Below are 20,786 nucleotides of genomic sequence, written 5' to 3' on the forward strand. Positions count from 1 at the left end.
TGTGCATTTCTGGATTTCTGCACTCTGCATGTTTGCACTCGCAGTTCTCTCAGCATCCCGGTCGCTTCGTCCCGGAACAAATTGACCGAATTCCCGAAAAGGTGTCCCGAATTATACGAATCCCGAACACGCATAAATCCTGCATGTCCCCGGGACCGGGACTTATTGGCCGTATCAACGCGATCGTTCGCTAAGAAGGAAACCACGGTCCAGGAACCGGGTGAAAAAGAGGGGAAAGAGGGAAACTTGGGAGGTGAGTTACAACGGGACGCGCGACGGTCAAACACAGAGAGAAACGGCTCGTAATTTCCATCAAGATTCGGTCCCGAGGATCGTCCGATCGGGGGCTCGTGTTCCCTTTCGAAAGCTTCGGCCATAACTCGAGCGGGACGGGGCCCGTTCTCGCCCGGTTATGCATGAAACATTACGCGCCCGTATTACATCGGCTGATTAACAGGCGCTTTCACGCGACCGAAACCGATCAACAATAACAGCACGCGACTCTCTTCTGCGTTGTTGACCGGTCGGGTTCATTCTCTGCTACACCCCCCACCCCTCCATCCCTGATTCGCCGATTTATCTCGCGGGGGACGCGAGTTTACGCGAGCCCCGATCGCCGTAAATACGGAACCCTACACCGGCGATCGCGAAACTCGTCGAATTACTCGGGTTTCACCGGGGAAATGCTTCGTTGCGATCTTATGGACGAATCGTAGTCATCGATCTTATCGCGAGGACCCTTGGAAATGCGATCGATGACGATTCTCCATCAAATTTTCACCGATTATCCATCAATTGTGGTCGCAGACCGTTTAGAAGCCAACAACTTCCTTAAAATTCTGTAAAATTTAAAAGATCTAGAATTACTTTGGATATTGGCCGAGTTAGCTTACTAGGTAACGGGTCAAAAAATTTTTTAAAAATTGCTATTAAAATTGCAAGGTCAAAGTTGCAGCGTAGACCCACGGTCTAACCCAACTGACGATGTGCGAAAGCATTTCTACCAATTTTACGAATTCACTGGAAATTTCATGACCAGAATGAGTAAACAAACTACTGCAGAAACTACTGCTGTACCACTTTTACCATACGAACATTATAAAAACGAGAAATAAATGTACAGTTCCTGCACCTCGGTCGCAAACGCAGAAAATTTTTATTTCGCGTAAAGATCCTTCGTCTAGACATTAAAAATAATTGCCAAGATTTTCTGTAAATCATCCGAGCCGTCCGCGCATTAAAACGAAACCGGTACCAAATTCTCGTTTCTTATTCTGTGGAAACAAGCTGTCTTTCCGGGTTCGTTGAACATTAACGATTCACCCGGAGACAATGGCTTCCGAAAGAAACATCTGGGTGCAACGCACGCATCCGGAAGCAGCGACCGGTTGCAGCCGATCGAATAAATTCGTCCCGCGGAATAGGTCGCGGCTTGGAAACGAGGAAAGGCTCTCAGGCCGGAGGAATCCAGGCGGCTGGTTCCTCCCACGGTCGCATCGCAGGCCTTATCTGCCTCTCTCGCTTAAATGCGTCGAAAAGAATACAGCTAAACATACACAGCACACGCGGCTAAACGCGAACGCGAACGTAAACGCAACAGCGTGCTGTTCGCTCGCGACGCGTACACGCGCGTAGGATTTCCTGGAGTAACGGCCCCGGGCCGTTCTCTCCTAGCAACTGCCCTCTCTCCCTCTCTCTCTCTCTCTCTCTCTCTCTCTCTCCTCTCTTCCTGCCCCAGCGTCGATAAACGCGAAAACATCGATTATCGAGCCGGTGGATCGGTATCGATATCCGGCCGTCTATCAGCGGACTTCGAGGACGTTGAAGAGAACGAATTTTTAGGTCTGAGAATCTCCTATTCTTCAACTGCAACAATTGCGCAGCTGATTCTCATAATAACTCAATTCATGTTCCACTTTTTACCTCTCCAAGCTTCAACAACCGTCGATCTTCGACTCCTCACGATCCTCGTGCGAATTTTTCTGTTTCAGCACGCACTGTGCTCTGGCAATAACAATTTTGCAATTGTTTCTCATACACAATTATTCTATGAATTTTCCTGAGCAAAATGCTCCAGATTACGGTTTCACTGTGATTGTACAACTCCATTTTGTGTTGCATCGCAGATAATGTTCTGAACATGTCAAAATATTTTTGGAGAGATACAGATCTCGTGTTCGTCGAATTATTCAATACCGTGAGCACTAACGCAATAATTCCATGAAGTCGAAGCAGTTTATTTATTCTCTCCAGGTAACTACCCCCCTCCCACCCTCCTTTTCTGTGTTGGCTTCCCTTCCTGCCGGAGTGTAGATAAACGCGAAAACAGCGATTATCGAGCCGGCGGATCGGTATCGTGGCGATATCCGGTCGCCGGCAGACGGTCCTCGTAAACTCGCATGATTCGCGATCGCTCCGGCTAGAAACGCGCTAATTAACGCTCCGACAAATCGATTCGCCGGTCCCAGCGCCGTAATGGACGGCAACCGGTGCAGCTGCATTGCCCCGGTGCATACATACTACGCACCGCGGAGGATGAGCCTAGAGCTGGTGGAGGCTCCTCGATTTTTCTTAAACGTACCCGTAAGCAGATTTTTACCCGAGGATTTATCATCACAGAACTCGTATACTAATTAAATTTATGGACCTCTCCGGTGCTCGCTGTGAAATTAATCCGTAATTCGTTGATTTGTGCCGGAGAAAAGAAAATTTCAGCGTAATAATCGACGTTATTTATGCGCATATTTTTGTGTTTGTGAAGCCGGGTTTTGTATCTGTGGTTGTTAATGGCGGTGTTTATTGACAATCGGGTGCTCGGGACTGGTTTTTGCGGGGAACGTTGATTCTGCCCTATAATTGAGAACATTTATCCGAAAAATTCAATATTCCGTATTCAACTGCTCATCTTTTACGCGTGAAAATCTGCGTTTTTCCAAAGTTTATATTGATGTGAAATGCAAAACTCGCATAAATGTTTTCGTAATCGACTGTATCCACCAGAAAAATTGAAGTCAAATAAAATTGAAATACGAGAGGCAGAGAATGAGGGATAGAAGAATTTAGGTTATCGCGCGGAAGAACTTTCCCTGCAGCCCCGGGACGGTAAAAATCGAGTAGCTGTAATTTGTTATTTAGCGTGTAGTGTCCGTTCGGTAGCAATTATTCCGCGGCGATGGGACTCGATAACACTTCCATCCGACGTCGCAGCGGTGGCGGCCAGTTTTACGACACGTCGAATCGCCCGTCCATTTGTTCCCAAGCAGATTATCTATCTGCATATTTCTCCGGACCGCGAGATCCCGCTGATACTTCAAACGATCGACCGGATCATATATCTCGCGGGCCAGAGGGAAAAAATAATAGGCTCGCTCTCTGCGGCCGATCGATCGATCGCCTGATACGCCATTGTGTTTCTCTAATTCGCCGCTCGGTACTCGCTCGATAATCTCTCTTTATGCGTCCCTTTGAAATTTTCGATCGGAACGCGCTCTCCGAGCGAATTCGACTCCGACCAATTACTACGAACTGATTTTTGGCGCTTACTTAAAAATGTGTCTAGGAATTTTCGAATTTCTGAGGGCCTCGATTAAAGATGTAAGAGGGCATTTTGGTTGAAAAAGAAATACATTTCAGGGGATTCTTTCAGTCGATTCCAGTATGGGTTCTCGTGAGAATTTTTTGACGTTTAACGGCTTAAATTAAAAGTGAAAGATGCCACTTTCTGACAGGTATATTTTTGTTTAGGAACAAATTGCAAGAGCGTGTCAAAAAATGATCAAATCTCGACCATCAGCTCAATCGAGATTGAGTCGATTTTTAAGGGGTTTCTCTTTGAGTCGATTTTAAAACGTGTTCCCGTAGGAATTTTTTACCGTTCGAGGGCTTAAATTAAAGACGAAAGACGGCACTTTACGACGCGCGGACAGTGGCTTTAAAAAAAGAGGTGGAATTATGTTGAATGATTTTCGAAACCTGCCTATTCCGATGCGAGTTCTCGCTAACCGGCCTGCATAAATCTGGGTCCTATTTCGCGTCGGTCCGTGAACTCTCGGAGCCCGGAATGAATGTAAAGGAGCGAAACAGGCTAGCTGAAAGCCCGCCTTACATCATCGCAGGCTGGTAGTCGTCGAATGTTTACCGAGTGACGTTCACGGATATATCGGCGCGATAAAACTCGACATAGCTTGTCGATCAGGCGTCGGCCCATTTCGCGGCTGTAAAAGTGGCCGTGTGTTTTTGCGCCGGTCGTCGAACGGCGTCGTTCTCACGTGGAAATATGCGTCGATCATGTGTACCAACACAAGCACACGCGGGCGCGTAGCAACGCACACCTGAAAAATCCCCAGGTGTGGGAGAGGGCACACAGTTATGTCCCGGGTCCCACGGCAGCCTCGAATTCTTCCAATGGGATACTCTGCTCCGTTAATTGATTGTCGTTAATACAAGCGTTATCGACGCTCCCGGGCCGGGCCCCTCGATAACCTTGATAAATTGACTGAGGACGGTATCCGGCCGTGTATCGGGTTGTACCGCGATTATTTATGCATCAATGATCCATCGGATAATAAATTCCCGCGCGGTGTGCCGCGTGTGACGTCGCCGCGTTACATGAAGTATGAATGCGAACTCGCGCGCGCGCGCGCGCGAACACGCGAGACCACGTTGAAATATGGCCGGTCCGATCGACGACGAAGGGAATGACGGTTGCACTGTTATTATTAGAACGATCTCCATGCGAAATTAGGATTTTTCCGAGCTCTCCGAGAGGGCTACGCGATTTACGCTCTGCGAATGAATATTAAAATAAATATAAAATTTCCACAGTTCTATTGACGACGTTTCTTTAACGAAACAGAGTAAATGGTCGTTGACAATTGTAATTGGACTACTCGCAAGCGAAACTGCGCACGAAACACATGCTAACACCGGCTCCCGATGGCAGTAGACTCACGAAACAGCACGACAGTTCGCAGCAGTTACTCTTCCGTCGTAATTCCATCCCTGTAACGTGCAGCATCTACTTGTCTTACGAGCGTCGTGGCTAGGATGTCGCGTGGTCGTGCAGTAGCATGATCCTTTTCGAGTCAGACTTGAATATGTAACCGGGGACGGGTGACGAACGAGTTGATGATAATCGATTCACCGTTGCTCCTTTTTAACCCGACCTGAAATCAATTCAGATAAGCTCGGTTACACGGTACACCATTTACCGGTACTCTTCTTCCTGTTGGGGGGGCAAGGTATCCACTCATTATACCTGTTTACCTCTCAGTCGGCGAAAGCGAAGAAAACAATGCACTTCCCCCTTTCAAATCGAATAAGGATATTTTTTAATTTTGCAATGCCACGGGCTTTCCAAACTTTCCAAATGTTAGTTCCAAACGATTCCTAATACGATTATCCAAATGACGTAAATAATTTTAAGTTGAAAATAATACGTTTGGGGTCTTAAATTATTTTATTCTCTCTCCTCTTTTAAAATGCCACATATTTTTGCTACAAGTTCGCAAAATCTGTGAATGACTACGAAAATCCTCAGCAATATTTCCAACACTAATAGAAACATCCAATCAGCGACGTATTAACATCGGACTTAACATCTTCCCCGAGAGATTTATTGTACTAGACATTTTTATTCAAAGAGGAGTCGAGGGACCGGGAGGAAGCGATTCGCAGGAATCCGTGGGCCGCGGAATGGAAATCTGGCCGCGATTCGATTTTTTCTGTTGGCTGGCCTGGCAGAATTATGAGCCAGCCGGAGCGTTGGCGGCAGGGCCGTGCCACGGTTTTGCGTGGGCCCTTAAGTTGCACCGAACGGTAGCCGGGGACTCCGTGGCGTGGCTCTAGAAAATGCAGGCCACGCGTGCATCCTGCCGGCGTACCGAGGAAGCCTTTGGAATTGTGCACGCCCAGTGGCGTAGGACGGTCCCCGACGTCGAATTCTATCGTTCGATTGGTTTGTCTCCTGTCGGATTGTCCTGTAAATCGCTCCTCATGTCTCGCGAGCGTTTACACCGTCGCCTGTTCCACGGAAGACATAACTGTTCGCTGTCTCTGCCACTGCAGAGGTAGCCGGAGACCTCCGCCATTGGATCTCGACGATTTTATTAGTCCTGAATTGTTTGTGGACTGTTCGGAGAATTATTGCTGCCTTTGTGTTTGCTGTGATGCGCCACTAAAAATTGCCGTGCTATTATGTAAAACAATTTCTAAATTCTAAATTCTAAATTCTGCACTCTGTATTATGCATTGTGCATTGTGCACTCTGGACTCTGCACTCTGCATTTTTACGTTTGCGGATTTCTGCAATTCTGCACTCTGCATTCTTGCAATTTGCAGTTTCGCATCCTGCACTCCGCAGTTTTGCATTCTGCACTCTGAATTTTTACATTTGTGGATTTCTGCATTTCTGCACTCTGCACTCTGCATGTTTGCACTCGCAATTCTCTCAGCATCCCGGTCGCTTCGTCCCCGAACAAATTGACCGAATTCCCGAAAAGGTGTCCCGAATTATACGAATCCCGAACACGCATAAATCCTCCATGTGCCCGGGACCGGGACTCATTGGCCGTATCAACGCGATCGTTCGCTAAGAAGGAAATCGAATTGAATCTCGACGATTTTATTAGTCCTGAATTGTTTGTGGACTGTTCGGAGAATTATTGCTGCCTTTGTCTCTGTGAGGCGCCACTAAACATTGCCCTGCTATTATTTAAAACAATTTTTATACCGCTATGCTTTCATCCAAGAAGCTGCTGAAAAATGTCGAGTAATTCATACAGAAGGAAGTAAAATCGCGAACGAAAGTGTCCAGGTTTTCAAAAGGTTAATAAAGAAAAATCAAAACAAGAGCGTTCCTCCGAACGTTGTATTGTCTTGTAGTTTGCAAATCAATTTTTTGGCAAAACGTGCGAGTCTCGCTGATTATCTGCCGGTGCTTTTGCGCAATAATGAACGTCTTCGCTGACCGGGGACAGGGCCCGCGTTGAATTTACCGCTGCAAGGCGGCCGAGAAATAGACGCGGGGACGATAAGGCCCCTCGTACGTCTTTCTCGCATTCTGCAACGGGCCCCCTCCCGCATTCCTCGTCAATTTCTTTTTCTGTGGGCCCAGCAGGCCCCGGTGTCGACGCGAGGAACGCGACCCGCGCCGGCTGACCTTCATTGTTTTTCCATCGGCTCCTTTGCTTCCTTTTACGATGCGTCGTGAATCGCGTCCCATCCGGAACAAGCCGGATCCCCAACCAATTATTCCTGATCCGTGGATTCCCCACCGGAAAAATGGCTGAATCGATTACGATTCGATAGCCGTCGAACGGCGCGGGGGTGGCGCGCTGCACGAGGATTCCGTCCGAGTGGGAGGTACCCGTGGGGTTTTCGAGTCCGACGTTGTTCTCTACAGTCTTCCATTGTTCCGGGAAATTAACAGAACGAGCGGTGAAATTGCCGGTGAAACGTAACTCCGAGATCCTCGAAGATACTGTTCCCTCGATTTTTTTCGCGAGCCTTCTCCCACGCTCCGTTTCTGCTGTGCTCGGATTTTTCATATTTATCGAAGAGTCATGCTTGTATTTTGAAGTTTCTATCGATGGAGCTATTTAGGTAAATTTCTTGATTTCGTATAAATTGACTTCGACAAATTAAATTGATTCTTATTTCATTTTAATTCGTGACTTCTAGAAATAGAGATTCTGTCATATTTAACAGTAAAAATGTACATTTGAACGTTTCAACGGTTGAAAGAACATAATTGACTTTTCCATCGATGAAGCCATTGGTCGAGCTTTAATACCTGAGCAGTTTGATTCCCATGGACGATTCCGAGCTGTTAATCGCAGCGAACAAACACTTAAACGCTCTCCGATAGGTAAATAGTGAACAAATCGAGCCAGCTTCGGAGTTTGTTCTCTGGAGATGGTCGTCAAGGATCGGGCAGGTCGTGCAGGCCCGAGCAGGCCCGATTCGTTCGGGTGCTCGTACCGAACGCGTCTAAACGGTAATCCAATATAAATAGCGAATCCCTTCGCGGTCGAAACTTTCACCGGTTTAATAGCGGAGTTTATATCGCACGCCTCGGCATCATCGGAACGTCTTTATCTACCGGGCAGCTTGATAAATGCCCGAGCGACGCCATTAATTCCGCGTTGCCTCGCGATTAAAATAGCCCGCGCGGATCAACGGAGAATTAAATCCGGCTCGGTCACGGTGCACTATGCTACGCTTGCTTTCGATCGTTCTCTCCCCCCTGAATTACACGTGTGTTTGCCCGATCGACGAACGCGGATCGCATTAATTACGTGATGTAACGTGAAATCACGAACCTTTTGCACGCCGCGCGAAAGATACGTACCGTTTCGGTGCCGACGAACTTTCTGATTTCGTTGTCGGCGAGAGAAGCCGAGATTAATATGTGATCGTAAATAACTATCGATCGAACACCCTCGTATCGTGGGACTCGCGATCCTCCGCTCCCGGCGAACATGATTGCGCCTTCAGTGCCGCGAAACGGAGAGGGGGAGATCCAAGACGATTTCAAAATGTACTTCTACGGGAACTTTTGAAATTTCCGGGGCTTAAATTGGTGACGGAAGATTGCACTTTACGATAGGGCTGCTTTGGTTTTACATAAATTACGGAGTCATGTCGAAATACTAGATAAATCTCGAAGTAAAATATTTTTCACTGTTCTGTATTTAATCTACCGATTTTTATTAGAAACAAGATTATGCAAAACTATTATTCTGCTTTCAGTTTGTCCCACTTTTCGGGATTGGTCAATTTTTCGACACGATTTCGAACTCTCTGGCGAACCGGGCTAAGCAGGTTCTCGCTCGTTACGAAATTCTGCGCAAGTCGATTAGCCTGCGCATAATCGCGTGTAAAGCACTTAAGCATCGTCGCAGTTCGACGCGGTGTCGGCCGGTAATCTCTCGACTGTGCTGGAAAGCCTCGTTACTTGTTGATCCCTTGGGATCTGCGCCCGTTAATCAGCTCGGAAACGGAAAATGGCGCTCGTAGGCAGGCAGGCAGGCCTGGCATCGTAAGACGGGCACCGTGCGCGAATTTATGCGAGCCGATAGCACGCGCGGAGCCGGTGTAAAAGCTGATATCGGCCTCTTAATGCCGTTGCGTAAGAAAAGATTTACGGTAATCGCGACTTTTCAGGCGAACGGCTGCCGGAAACAACGGCGGAACGTTGATCACGGTTCGCGGAATATTTCATTTACTCCCGTTTACGTGCCCGAGATCGACATTTGTTCTCGATGATTATGGGCCAATGATGCCTGAATTCCTGCTTTCCACGTTTTCGAGCGTATCGCGATCCCCTCGGACAGCTTCGGGATGCTTAAAAATTGCGGACACGCGTGAACACCGCTTCCTTATTCCCCTAATTGATCCTTGCGATGCTGACGGGTCTCAGGACTATGATCTTCGTGGATTCACTGTGCCTCAGAGGACGATAATCAGGCTGTGCAATTTGTGCGTTTACGAGGGAAATATGTGTTAGGTTGTGACGTAAATACGATCGGTGCAGAGTGTTGCATGTGTTCTAATTTTATCATGATTTGCTTGTGACATAACGAGTGTTCTCTGGCACATAATTATTAGAATAATCTGAAACTTAATACGAAAAATACTAGATACAGATTCTTTAGCTGGTTCTTATACAACTTTTAATAGAGACCCGAATATTATAATTTTAACATGATTTACTTGTGACATAACGAGTGTTCTCTGGCACATAATTATTAGAATAATCTGAAACTTAATACGAAAAATACTAGATACAGATTCTTTAGCTGGTTCTTATACAACTTTTAATAGAGACCCGAATATTATAATTTTAACATGATTTACTTGTGACATAACGAGTGTTCTCTGGCACATAATTATTAGAATAATCTGAAACTTAATACGAAAAATACTAGATACAGATTCTTTAGCTGGTTCTTATACAACTTTTAATAGAGACCCGAATATTATAATTTTATCATGATTTACTTGTGACATAACGAGTGTTCTCTGGCACATAATTATTAGAATAATCTGAAACTTAATACGAAAAAAACTAGATACAGATTCTTTAGTTGGGTCCTTATACAACTTTTAATAGAGACCCGAATATTATAATTTTAACATGATTTCCTTGTAACATAACGAGTGTTCTCTGGCACATAATTATTAGAATAATCTGAAACTTAATACAAAAAGAACTAGATACAGATTCTTTAGCTGGTTCTTATACAACTTTTAATAGAGATCCGGACACGGTTAAACTTTTCTTCAGGAAACCAGAAATTTTTAACTCTTTTTTATGCAATCCTGTAGATTTTGGCGAGAAAGTGCCGAAAATCCGAGTTTCAATCGTAGGAGATTACCGGTTCCTAGAGTTCCACACTCGAATAATTACTACACTTCGAAACAGCGCTTATGTAATTGACAAGACTTCTAAGACATAAGCTACAACCACGTAACGTGCGTTCTAAATGCATTCGTTCCGAATTCATTTCCAAATAAACTCGTTTCCAGCAAATTTACGATGACTATCAACGCAAAATGATTCCTAGTTTCGAGGCAGTCCGGCTGGATAGTTAAATTTAATTCGTCTGTTCTGCACGATCGAGTTTCTAATAGACGAATTCATGCGATAATGCTATATCCGGAATCATACTACTGTTTTCAGAGACGTAATCACTGAGCAGACACAGGAATAAATGTGTCGTAACAGTATCGACCCAGAAACGAGCGTATACAATAGACCGCGGATTCTATGCATCTCGGACGACAATGGGTGGACATAACCTGAATCAATACAGAGAATAGAATTCACAATTTCAACAATCACAAATTAAAAAACATAATTTCGTCCCGGAAACCTAGTGTTAACCGCAACCAAGCAGTTACTTTGCATCCTGGAAAAAAGAAACAAACGCGGCCACTTAACCGAATAATTATCCGAGAAAAAGACGTCGCAGGAGAAGCAAAATGGTCCGGGTAGCAGAAGTGGTCGGTCCTAAATCACGAGCGTTAATTGCGAGCCAGGCCGTCGCTCGTCGCCTCGAGTTTCGCCGCGATAAATCCGCCGGAGCACGCGCGCTCGTCCCTTCAAGGGACAAGGGAGGGTTGTTCCGCCCTTGTTCGCTGTTCGCTCTGTCTTTCCTCACCTGGCTGCCAACAGGTTTATCGCGCCGACTCGGATTGCAAGGTCGCGACCGTCGGAATCCCGGCCGGTGAGGAACGGCTGTCAGTGGATTTGTTAGGCGGCCGTGTAATAAGTTCGCGGAATCGGTGGCTTGCGCGCGCGGTATAGTGTTTCGAGGCCAGGACGCGCGAGGGAATGACCCTCGCTGTGTGTGACATCCCCGTGGAATTTGCTAGGCCGAGCCTCATTTTCCTCCGTACGGTGTCCCATGAATTTCTGCAGAAACCGTGGAAAACCTAAATAAATTCTTCCCAATCTCATGGGGCATCGGTCGCTTTTAACCCTTTGCACTCGAAGCCATTTTGACTCCAAAACGAAACTTTTTTCCGACCAAGAATATTTCCCTTCTATACATATTTTTTAATGCTATACGTACGAAAATGGTGGAATTTACTCGTACAGTACTGAAATGTTTCGTAATTTATGAAATACAAATAAATTTAATAATGTAAAAAATATTTTGAATAATGATACAGGAATTTTTAGTGGCGCCTTACAGTCGCCATTCGAGTGCTAAGGGTTAAAATTAGTGTAAAAACCTGAATTTTACAATCGATTGAAGCACCAGCAGAATATCTCAAAATGGCCCACTAGCAAAATGGTTCACTGATTCAGTCAAGCTTTTGGTCTTGTCTAGTTCCTAGTGCATTTTGTGTCCTTCTCGTTGCACACACCTTCCATAGCAAACACTTGAAAATAAAGTATGCTTAGAATCGTGGATCGCGCAGCGTACGCCCCAGATTTTTTCCTAGGATATTCCCATACCGAATTGTCCCCACTGCATCGTTGCAGCTGCGTTTTGCACTCCGCCGGCGTCCCATTGAGATCAGTCTTGTCGCACGCGCTCGCCAGCTTCATTCAGACAGGCTCGGCCCGATTCGTTGCTCGTTTTTCGTCGGGCCTCGGCAACGATCTGATAATTTAGGCTCGCGTGCACGCCGGTTCGTTTTGTTGCGCTGTTCCGCGCCGTTCCGATGAGTTTATTAGCCAACCCCGGCGCTCCCGCCCCTCCCCATCCCCATCCCCCCGGACGAAACGCGATTCATAAACGCGAGGATCGTTCTCGCGAGCGCGCGCGTGTAATCTCGTTCCCTCGATCGCGTTTCGACCACTATACCGCGGCCATGTGCACCGATTCCACGGAAGAATCCGACCGGGTAAAAAATTATATACTGATCACCGCCATCCGACTCTGTTCGTCTCGGGCCGTTCCAATGGAATCCCGACTCTGCTCAGTTTGTAATCTCGAAAACGGCTTCCAGGATTTCAACTAAACCGCCACACTATTACTTTGGCATGCGCGTCTCTTTTTGTTAAACTGTTGCTAAGGGTTCTATAATGCGAGACTATCGGCCGAGATTGCTGACGATCGAACGGGGGAATATGGCAGCGAGATGAGAGGTTCAAGGATACTCGAATCGGTTTCATCATTTTTGTTGCATCCCATGCAATCACCGTATCTACGCCGCTTCGGAATATTATCCAGCTATTCGTATTACTGCCGCGTTATTCCGATGGGTTTCGAGGCATTGCTGTAATGTGCCGCGTGCGGACGGGGATGCAGATGAGCTTTTCAAGTATTCTCTGAAGGGCCGCTCTCAGTTATGGATTATCAAGTATGCACGGTTTTAAGAGATTGATATCTTCGCAAATTATTGTTTCATTTACGGAGAATTTATAGCGACTGCTTTATCCTTTATCTCGACCTTTGCAAAGTGCCTTTGATCTTCACAGATATTGTTTGACACAAATTACACGAGATATAAATGCTTAATTTAAGGAAAGCGACTGTGTTATCTAGAATTTCATTTTGATTTGACGTCCCTAATTTTAAGTCCTTTAAGTAACCTTAGAAAGAATCGTTATTTAATATTGTAACCTTATTCAAATAAAAAGACGAGTGTGGGTGAACTGTTTGCTACCAAGAAAAATATTTTTCGAAACAAATGAAATACCTAAATAATAAAGGTATATTTAACTACCAAAATTAAATACCAATTTCCTTTCACGAAGAAAAGGCCGAGAATTTCCGAAGAGAAGGGCCGGTTGCATCATGAGTTTTGTTCGAAGAAAAATTTTCGGCCGTTTGTTGTGTAAGATGATGCTTCTCCCGAGAGTCCGGACGAGTCATCGATCCCGGCAGACGTCCCCCCTCCACGTGAAAATGACTCTCTCGTTGGTAGTTTTGACGGTTCCGACAGTTGAAATTACACGTTCCGGCTTTAGGGTTGCGTGCGCGCCGACAGAATCAGGTAGAATGCGATTACTGCAACTACTATTAAACTATTACTAAGAACCACTGCACCGTGATATTTTGTTGTCCGCTGTCATGCGACTCGCCGAGGCATCAGGATAATTGGCCTCGATTCTTGTCACTGATCCCGGCAACGTTTTTCACGTTTTCTACCTGGCCCGTACGTATTACTCCTTCACTAAAATTTTATTCGACCATTTCATAATTGGTTGTAATTTTTTTCCAAGCTGTGACACATTTCTGAAAGTCCTGGAGATTCTAAAAAATTGTTCTGGCTCGTTTGGAACCCTTCGAAAAATCTATTACAGCCACACATCCGTCCAACGTAGCAGCACGAACAGAGATTAATACGAGCCCAATCAATTATCCTTAAAAATGCTGAAAAAATTGAACGCCGTTGTTACACGTCATTAAACCGCAGCAATACATTTCCCACAAAAAAAGGCGCCGGTATAAGCGCATTTCCAGCTGCATTCGCGATCAACCTTCGCCCGGACGGCAGTTTCAAAATGCGCGTAACAAATCGATCCGAAACAGCATCCGCCGAGAGAGCAGGGTATCGCAAGGATCGCGTAGCGAGACACAAAGGCAAGACGTCCAGTGCGAAGTATCGCATACGCATTCCGCGGTTTCAACGGTTGCAAAATGCCCGAACGATTTAGTAACGAGCGAAAGTATGCGCGAGTATGAGCCCCCGGCCTGTAAAAACCGATAATAAGCGATCGTTCCGCGAGTTAGCAGCGATCCGGCTCTCGGTTAGGCTAATGAGCGAGTGTCAGGCTGTCTCTCTCTCTCTCTCTCTTTCTCGGGTGTTGATAAATACGGCAGGGGTACGCGTTGACAAGTCGTAATAAGTTAGCGATATTGTACGAGCGATGCAACGCCCGCCATTTTGGTGAACGGAGGCGCGACCCTCGAATTTGACAAAGCACGAACGACCATAAACCGTTCGCGGTCCAAGCAGTCGCTTTCACGACTAATAAATTGAACATAAAAGCACACACGCTGCTGCTGCGGCTGCGGACCGGTACACACTAGGAACTCACGGATCTTTAGCGTGCGTTAAATTGGATTCGTTATGGTGGGCGTGTCGGCGCCGTAGTTTTGCATAATAACAACCAGCCTGAATAGACCCGCCGGAGACAGAGTTACGAGCCTTTTTCGACTGAAATACGCGATGTTTTATAATACCGGGGGAATTCGGACGATTCACGGCTACCCTGTCCCCTTTTATACTCCTCTCGAAATGAATTCGTAAACGCGTATGGTTGTCGCGGTGTTCCCAAGCGGACCTCACGGTCGAATGCGTCCTCTGTGTTCTCGAGGTTGCTCTGTTTCTGGCGAATTATTTCTATTCGTCGATTCAGGCGAATTAGGAAGGTCGAGGAGCCTGTGAGAGGCACCTCCGGAAGTGGCTTTAATACAATGGCCGCTTGCAGTAAATTCTTGAATTTTTACTTTGAAGAAGTGTATAACAGCCCAATAAGCCCTTATGCTACCAAAAAGGGAATGTAACTGTAGTAAATTTTTGAAATATGCCACACTTTTTAGGACACTACAGAAAATTTCTAAAAATCTGCTTCCCCTTCCAGAACACCTGCAATTTTGCCATTACTTGGGAAAAATCACAACGTCGTGAAAAGTGCTCCAAAAACCTTCTGAAAAAATGTAGACTCTAATAAAAGCTCCCTAAAACTCTGTTTCCCTTTCCAGGACACCTGCAATTTTTCCATTACTTGGGAAAAATCACAACGTCGTGAAAAGTGCTCCAAAAACCTTCTGAAAAAATGTAGACTCTAATAAAAGCTCCCTAAAACTCTGTTTCCCTTTCCAGGACACCTGCAATTTTTCCATTACTTGGGAAAAATCACAACGTCGTGAAAAGTGCTTTGAAAACGTTCTCAAAAATGGTGGACTCTAATAAAAGCTGTCTAAAAATTTGGCTCACCTTCCAGGACACCTACAATTGTTCCATAACTTGGAAAAAAATCACAACGTCGTGAAAATTGCTCCAAAAACGTTCTGAAAAATATAAGACTCTAATAAAAGCTCCCTAAAACTCTGTTTCCCCTTCCAGGACACCTGCAATTTTTCCATTACTTGGGAAAAATCACAACGTTGTGAAAAGTGCTTTAAAAACGTTCTCAAAAATGGTGGACTCTAATAAAAGCTGTCTAAAAATTTGGCTCACCTTCCAGGACACCTACGATTGTTCCATAACTTGGAAAAAAATCACAACGTCGTGAAAATTGCTCCAAAAACCTTCTGAAAAGTAGAAGATTTTACTAAAGCTCCCCAAAACTCTGTTTCCCCTTCCAGGACACCTGCAATTGTTCTACGGCTTGGAAACAAATTACAACTTCCTACAAAATTAATAAAATTATTCCAACTAGATGGCTCTGACAAAAGTTTTCTAGAAATCTGCTCCCCTCCCAACAAACTTGCGGTCCTCTGAAAAACTCGGGATCCAGCGACTGCATCCTCCGAAGTAGCAGCCGCCATAATGTCGGTTGCATATGCGCATAAACATAAATATACATCGTCACGAGGTCCGGCCCGCGGGACATTCTCCTCCGTCTCCCTTTCACGATTTCATTCGGACCCGGTGACCATAGAAACGTGTTTCCACCGTAAGAAAGGAAGAAAACGGTCTCTCGGATGCCTTCTTCTTCCTCCGTTGGTGGTAAACGTCATCGATCTTGATCGTCGTCATTGTAACGACGGCCGATTGTGCTCGGACACGACGGCCACCGAACAAAACAAGGAAGAATCTGGGACGGAGCCTTCTATCCGTATCTCTGTCATCAATGGATCCGTCGTGATAACCGATGATATATGGCCGATTGTTCGTCGAACCGCGAATCTTCGGGAGCAGAAGGATGACCCAGATCTTTCGCCAACTAAATGACGGTCAATGCGACATGTTGCCGTCTCCAGCGCTTCGCGAAACAGCGTCGATAGCAATTTTTGGCTGGAAAAACAAAGGATCGGGTCTGGGCAAATATTAAATAAACAATTCAAGTACGGAAAAGGGAGTAATACGGAACATTGAAATTTCAGCGAAGCAAAGTTAAGTAAGCAGTGGTATTAAAAGAGTTCTATGACATTTCGAAGCATCAATTTGTCCGATCAATTTCGCTGGATGGAAAAGGAGCTAACGTGGGTTTTCTGTTCTACCGAAATTTACGAGTCTGCCTTCTGGAAATTAGAGCGGTTAATTGGTCCGATTACGTTCACAAAGTATGACTGTAAGAAAGATAACTAAAATACCTGACTGGTTGAATTAATGCCGTACGGGGAATGCTCGCTTGCTATGCGTAACCCAGAGCGACACCGCTCGACCACGCATTGAAATCACTCGAGCAGCATGCTACCGCTGCTGCGTTCATATCTGTATTACACGCAAACAACGAAACGACTCCGCATTCTCTCCTCGAATTCTATTTCCGTGCAATGCAATACGCATTCCCCGGAGTGGCTATTAAAATTTGAACCGAACATATGTCCGAGATAAAATTTCATTTACTACATTCTTCGAGATCCGTCCGTCCGAACAGGATTCCTAATAAAACCGCTATTGTGTTAAAAATTATCGTTCTTTCATGAAATCAATTAAACCGAGCGCTACAACAGAATCCTTTTAAGATCGTGATTAAGACTTCAGACCGCGGTAACGGCGAACAGAATTTTTCCTCGAGCGACGCGAAACATTATCTACAGCTTCCAAACGGATTACTAAAACCACCATTCCGTTCAGAATTGTTATTGTCCTTTTGTCAGGTCGATGTTAAACATGTGCTGCAACAAAATCCTTTCGAGATTAAAACTGTACAAAGGATATCACGTTCTGGTATCGAATTAGACTGTAAATCTTTAGGCATTCATTTACAAATCTACAAATGCTGTAAATGTGGTCATCTGTTTCTATTGTAATATTGTAATAATGAAATATTATATAAAATCTATAAAATTTACGTGCCCAATTTCCAACAAAAATCCACCAAAATTATATCCCCCAGTTCGGCCAACGAAATAATTAACCAGACCGTTACACGTTGATTCTCATTCCCACAAATCACTCCACACAATTCCAACTTTGCATAGCTCAGTTCATAAAAACTGGAGGCACTGGAGCAAGCTAAAAAAATTGCTCAATTAGAAAATTCCTGCAAGAAATTTAACACCAGAAAAATTCGTACATAAATGCACAAAACTGTCCACGGTGTTCGAACAGCTAATTCTAATTAATTCGAGCACAGCCACTGGTTGTACACGTGGGAACATCGAGCCCCACCTACCAGACAATCGATCCTTGTTAGCAAGGTGTCAATGAGGCTCGGCCTCGCCTGTGCTGTGTACTCGCGAATCATTAGGCCGTAATTTGGGAATGGGATTGCATCGGGTTTATAGATCGACGCCGATAGAACGGCGTCGCTATTAGCATCGGCTCATTATAGTTCGCACGGGCCCGGAACGCGGCTGTTAGGTTAAACAAGGCGCACCGGTGAGAGGTTTCCTCGGATTTTATCTTGACGCGGACACGCCTAGCGTTCGATTCTACCAGCTCGCGCCTACTCCCGGACAATGTACTTCTCCCCGCGAACAAATTGATTAGTATAACGCTGTTCGCACCGGCACGCGATCCAGCTGGATCACCGTGGATCCCGGGATCCGGCCATTTCCATAAAACAAATTAAATTAACCCCTTCCACTACAATTCATTGTACGATATAAAAATTCTCTGCATTCATTCCAAGATAAACGGTCTAATTAATTCCTCTTCTTAGTAATTTCAACGACTTGGAAATAATAGAAAAATCTTTTTAGATTTCACAAATGGATTTAACACTGGGTTTACGGGGCACTAAAAGTGACTATTTTATATTACGTTCTAAAATAAACAAGAATGTGCTGTCCAAATTTTTAGCCATTTTCATTTAATAACATACACAAAGAAATCAATTTGTTGAATAATATGGACTAATTAATTCCTCTTCTTAGTAATTTCAACGACTTGGAAATAATAGAAAAATCTTTTTAGATTTCACAAATGAATTTAACACTAGGTTTACGGGGCACTAAAAGTGACTATTTTATATTACGTTCTAAAATAAACAAGAATGTGCTGTCCAAATTTTTAGCCATTTTTGTTTTAATAACATACACAAAGAAATCAATTTGTTGAATAATTTCTCATGGATGTATCTTTAGAGACTTAACAATTGTAAATTAAATATATTAGAACCCGTCATTTTGACGGGCCCCGTAAACCTAGTGTTAATATTTCACATTTGATCCACTGCTAATGAAATCCGTCTAATAATGACTTCGTAATAACGACAAGATTGTTGCGTAATTAAAGTTGTCTTGAGGAGGAGGAGGAGAAAGAGAGTTGCGTCTTAATCGAATGGATGTTAATCGAGCCTAATCGCCGACGGAGAGGGTCGTTCGGAGCTAACAGGGTTGTTTTTGCTGGATGTTCCAGGTGTATCCCGGATGGCGGGGACGTCGGTTACACGATGACGGAACTGCAGCCGTCGCCGCCAGGATATCGAGTCCAGGATGAGGCCCCGGGCCCACCTTCCTGTCCTCCGGGCCCGTACAAGTACGCGAGCCACGGCCACGGGGCCGAGCCTACCAATTTCAAGAGTGCCACGTCGTATCCTCCGGAAGGCTATGCCCTCAAGCAGAGCCCGTCCCGCTCGGCGCTACCAAACGATTACTATACCAGCAGGCGCAGAAACGACGGCAGGAGGTCCGCCGAGGAGCACGAGCCTGGCAACCAGGCTAAGAAACCCACGGCTCCCGGTTACAACGAGAGTCACAAGAAGAATACTGCTGGCTACAAAAACGACAGCGGGTACGCAGGCCTCCAATCAACCCTCCACCTCTCTTCTTCTTCTTCTTCTTCTTCTTCTTCCTCATTCTGCTTCTTCTTAAGCCGAACTCGCAAGCATCGATTCCCCTAGGAATCCTTTTAATATGTCGCCCATTGGTTCGTCTAATAGGCTTTTAAACTGCGGAATTAATAGGGAATCTAATCAATTTTTTGAACGAAGTTTGTAACAGCACACTGCGATGAAGAAATATGAGTAATGTACTAATTTTGTCTTTGGTTTTTTTTTGTTTCCGTGAGGGCTGGAAGGAGGTTAATTGGTCGCTTCGGTTAATTGTGGATAGTAAAGAGCGATGGACGGGGTTGTATTATTGTGGAATGGCAGGGGACTGCGGAAGAAGTGAATGAAGCTTCAGGAACTATGATGTTTCATGTGTGTTTAACTTAATTGCCCTTAATCACAGTATTCCTGGAGAAAAGTTTGCTTCAGTGTCTGGTCCGAGTGTTTGTAGCATTTCAAGAATGCAATTGTAAATTATTTTCTTTAGGACTTCCAAACAGTTTCTCTTTTTCATTTAATCATTTAGCTTCTCGGAAGCCCAAGTATACAGAGCACAACGAAAAATAAATATTATAACGAACATAAGTTAATTCGACTCGTCACCGTTAGGTTCCCGTTAATATAATAACGAAACAACCGATTTCCTCGGCTCCTTCGCCAGAAAACAATATTACACAAAAATGTTACAGATATTTGCATAAACATCCGCAGTCTATTCTCGGCAGCGTGACCGCATTTCATCCTAATGCAACGACACGATCGACCCACACGTTCAATCTGCACTTTACCTGGAACGTAAACATAGTTGAGAGAAATGCAACGCTCGGCGATAAAATCATGCTCCGAATTGCAACAGATGGAATTCTCGCAACCGTGTTGCAGCAAGTGTTTATGACATTGGGCCGTTGGCCCGATTCCGCGACCGAGGGTCACCCGTCGAATCAACCCCTATTACTTCGGAATTAATTGTTCCGCTAATGAGAGACAAGTTTCCACGGTTGTTGGGTTCTCCGGCGGGCAGGTTTTTTGCGGGGCCAGATAAGAGATACCGTTTGGCAGCCAATTAGACGTTTTCTGTATTAGTCCCGGCACACTTAGATTTCGCGATTAGGTCGCCAACGGCAGCCAGCGATGCTTCCCCTGGACCTCCGGTAACGACGGTTGCAATTATAGCCTGATTATACGTGATTCCAGTTACGCTGAACTTGTTGACTATTCCATAAATTATGCGGCGGCCACGCATCCCGGTAATAAAGTGGTTCAATGACATCGGGATGGAACACGGGTAATACCCGTTCCTCCGGTAGCTACCGGGCTATAGCGTTTTACGGGTGATTCATTCAGCTAATCTAGCGAGAGGTCGCGCCCAGGGATCGCTTCCACGTCTCCCGAACACTATATCGCCCGACGTATAATTACGGGGGAACGGCAA

At 45.2% G+C, this 20,786-nt stretch overlaps 1 protein-coding gene across 2 annotated transcripts in view; it reads left to right on the top strand.

Annotated features, from left to right (window-relative positions):
• Positions 1–20,786, top strand: part of Shrm (shroom) — a 212,161-nt gene that overhangs the window by 104,995 nt on the left and 86,380 nt on the right. For both annotated transcript variants that reach the window (XM_076793132.1, XM_076793131.1), the window contains exon 2: positions 18,943–19,317. In XM_076793132.1, coding sequence (XP_076649247.1) covers positions 18,977–19,317 — 341 coding nt within the window. In that variant the 5' untranslated portion in view covers positions 18,943–18,976. The remainder of the gene's footprint in view (positions 1–18,942; positions 19,318–20,786) is intronic.

The sequence above is a fragment of the Halictus rubicundus genome, chromosome 9 (genome assembly GCF_050948215.1).
Source record: "Halictus rubicundus isolate RS-2024b chromosome 9, iyHalRubi1_principal, whole genome shotgun sequence".
Classification (NCBI taxonomy): Eukaryota; Metazoa; Arthropoda; class Insecta; order Hymenoptera; family Halictidae; genus Halictus; species Halictus rubicundus.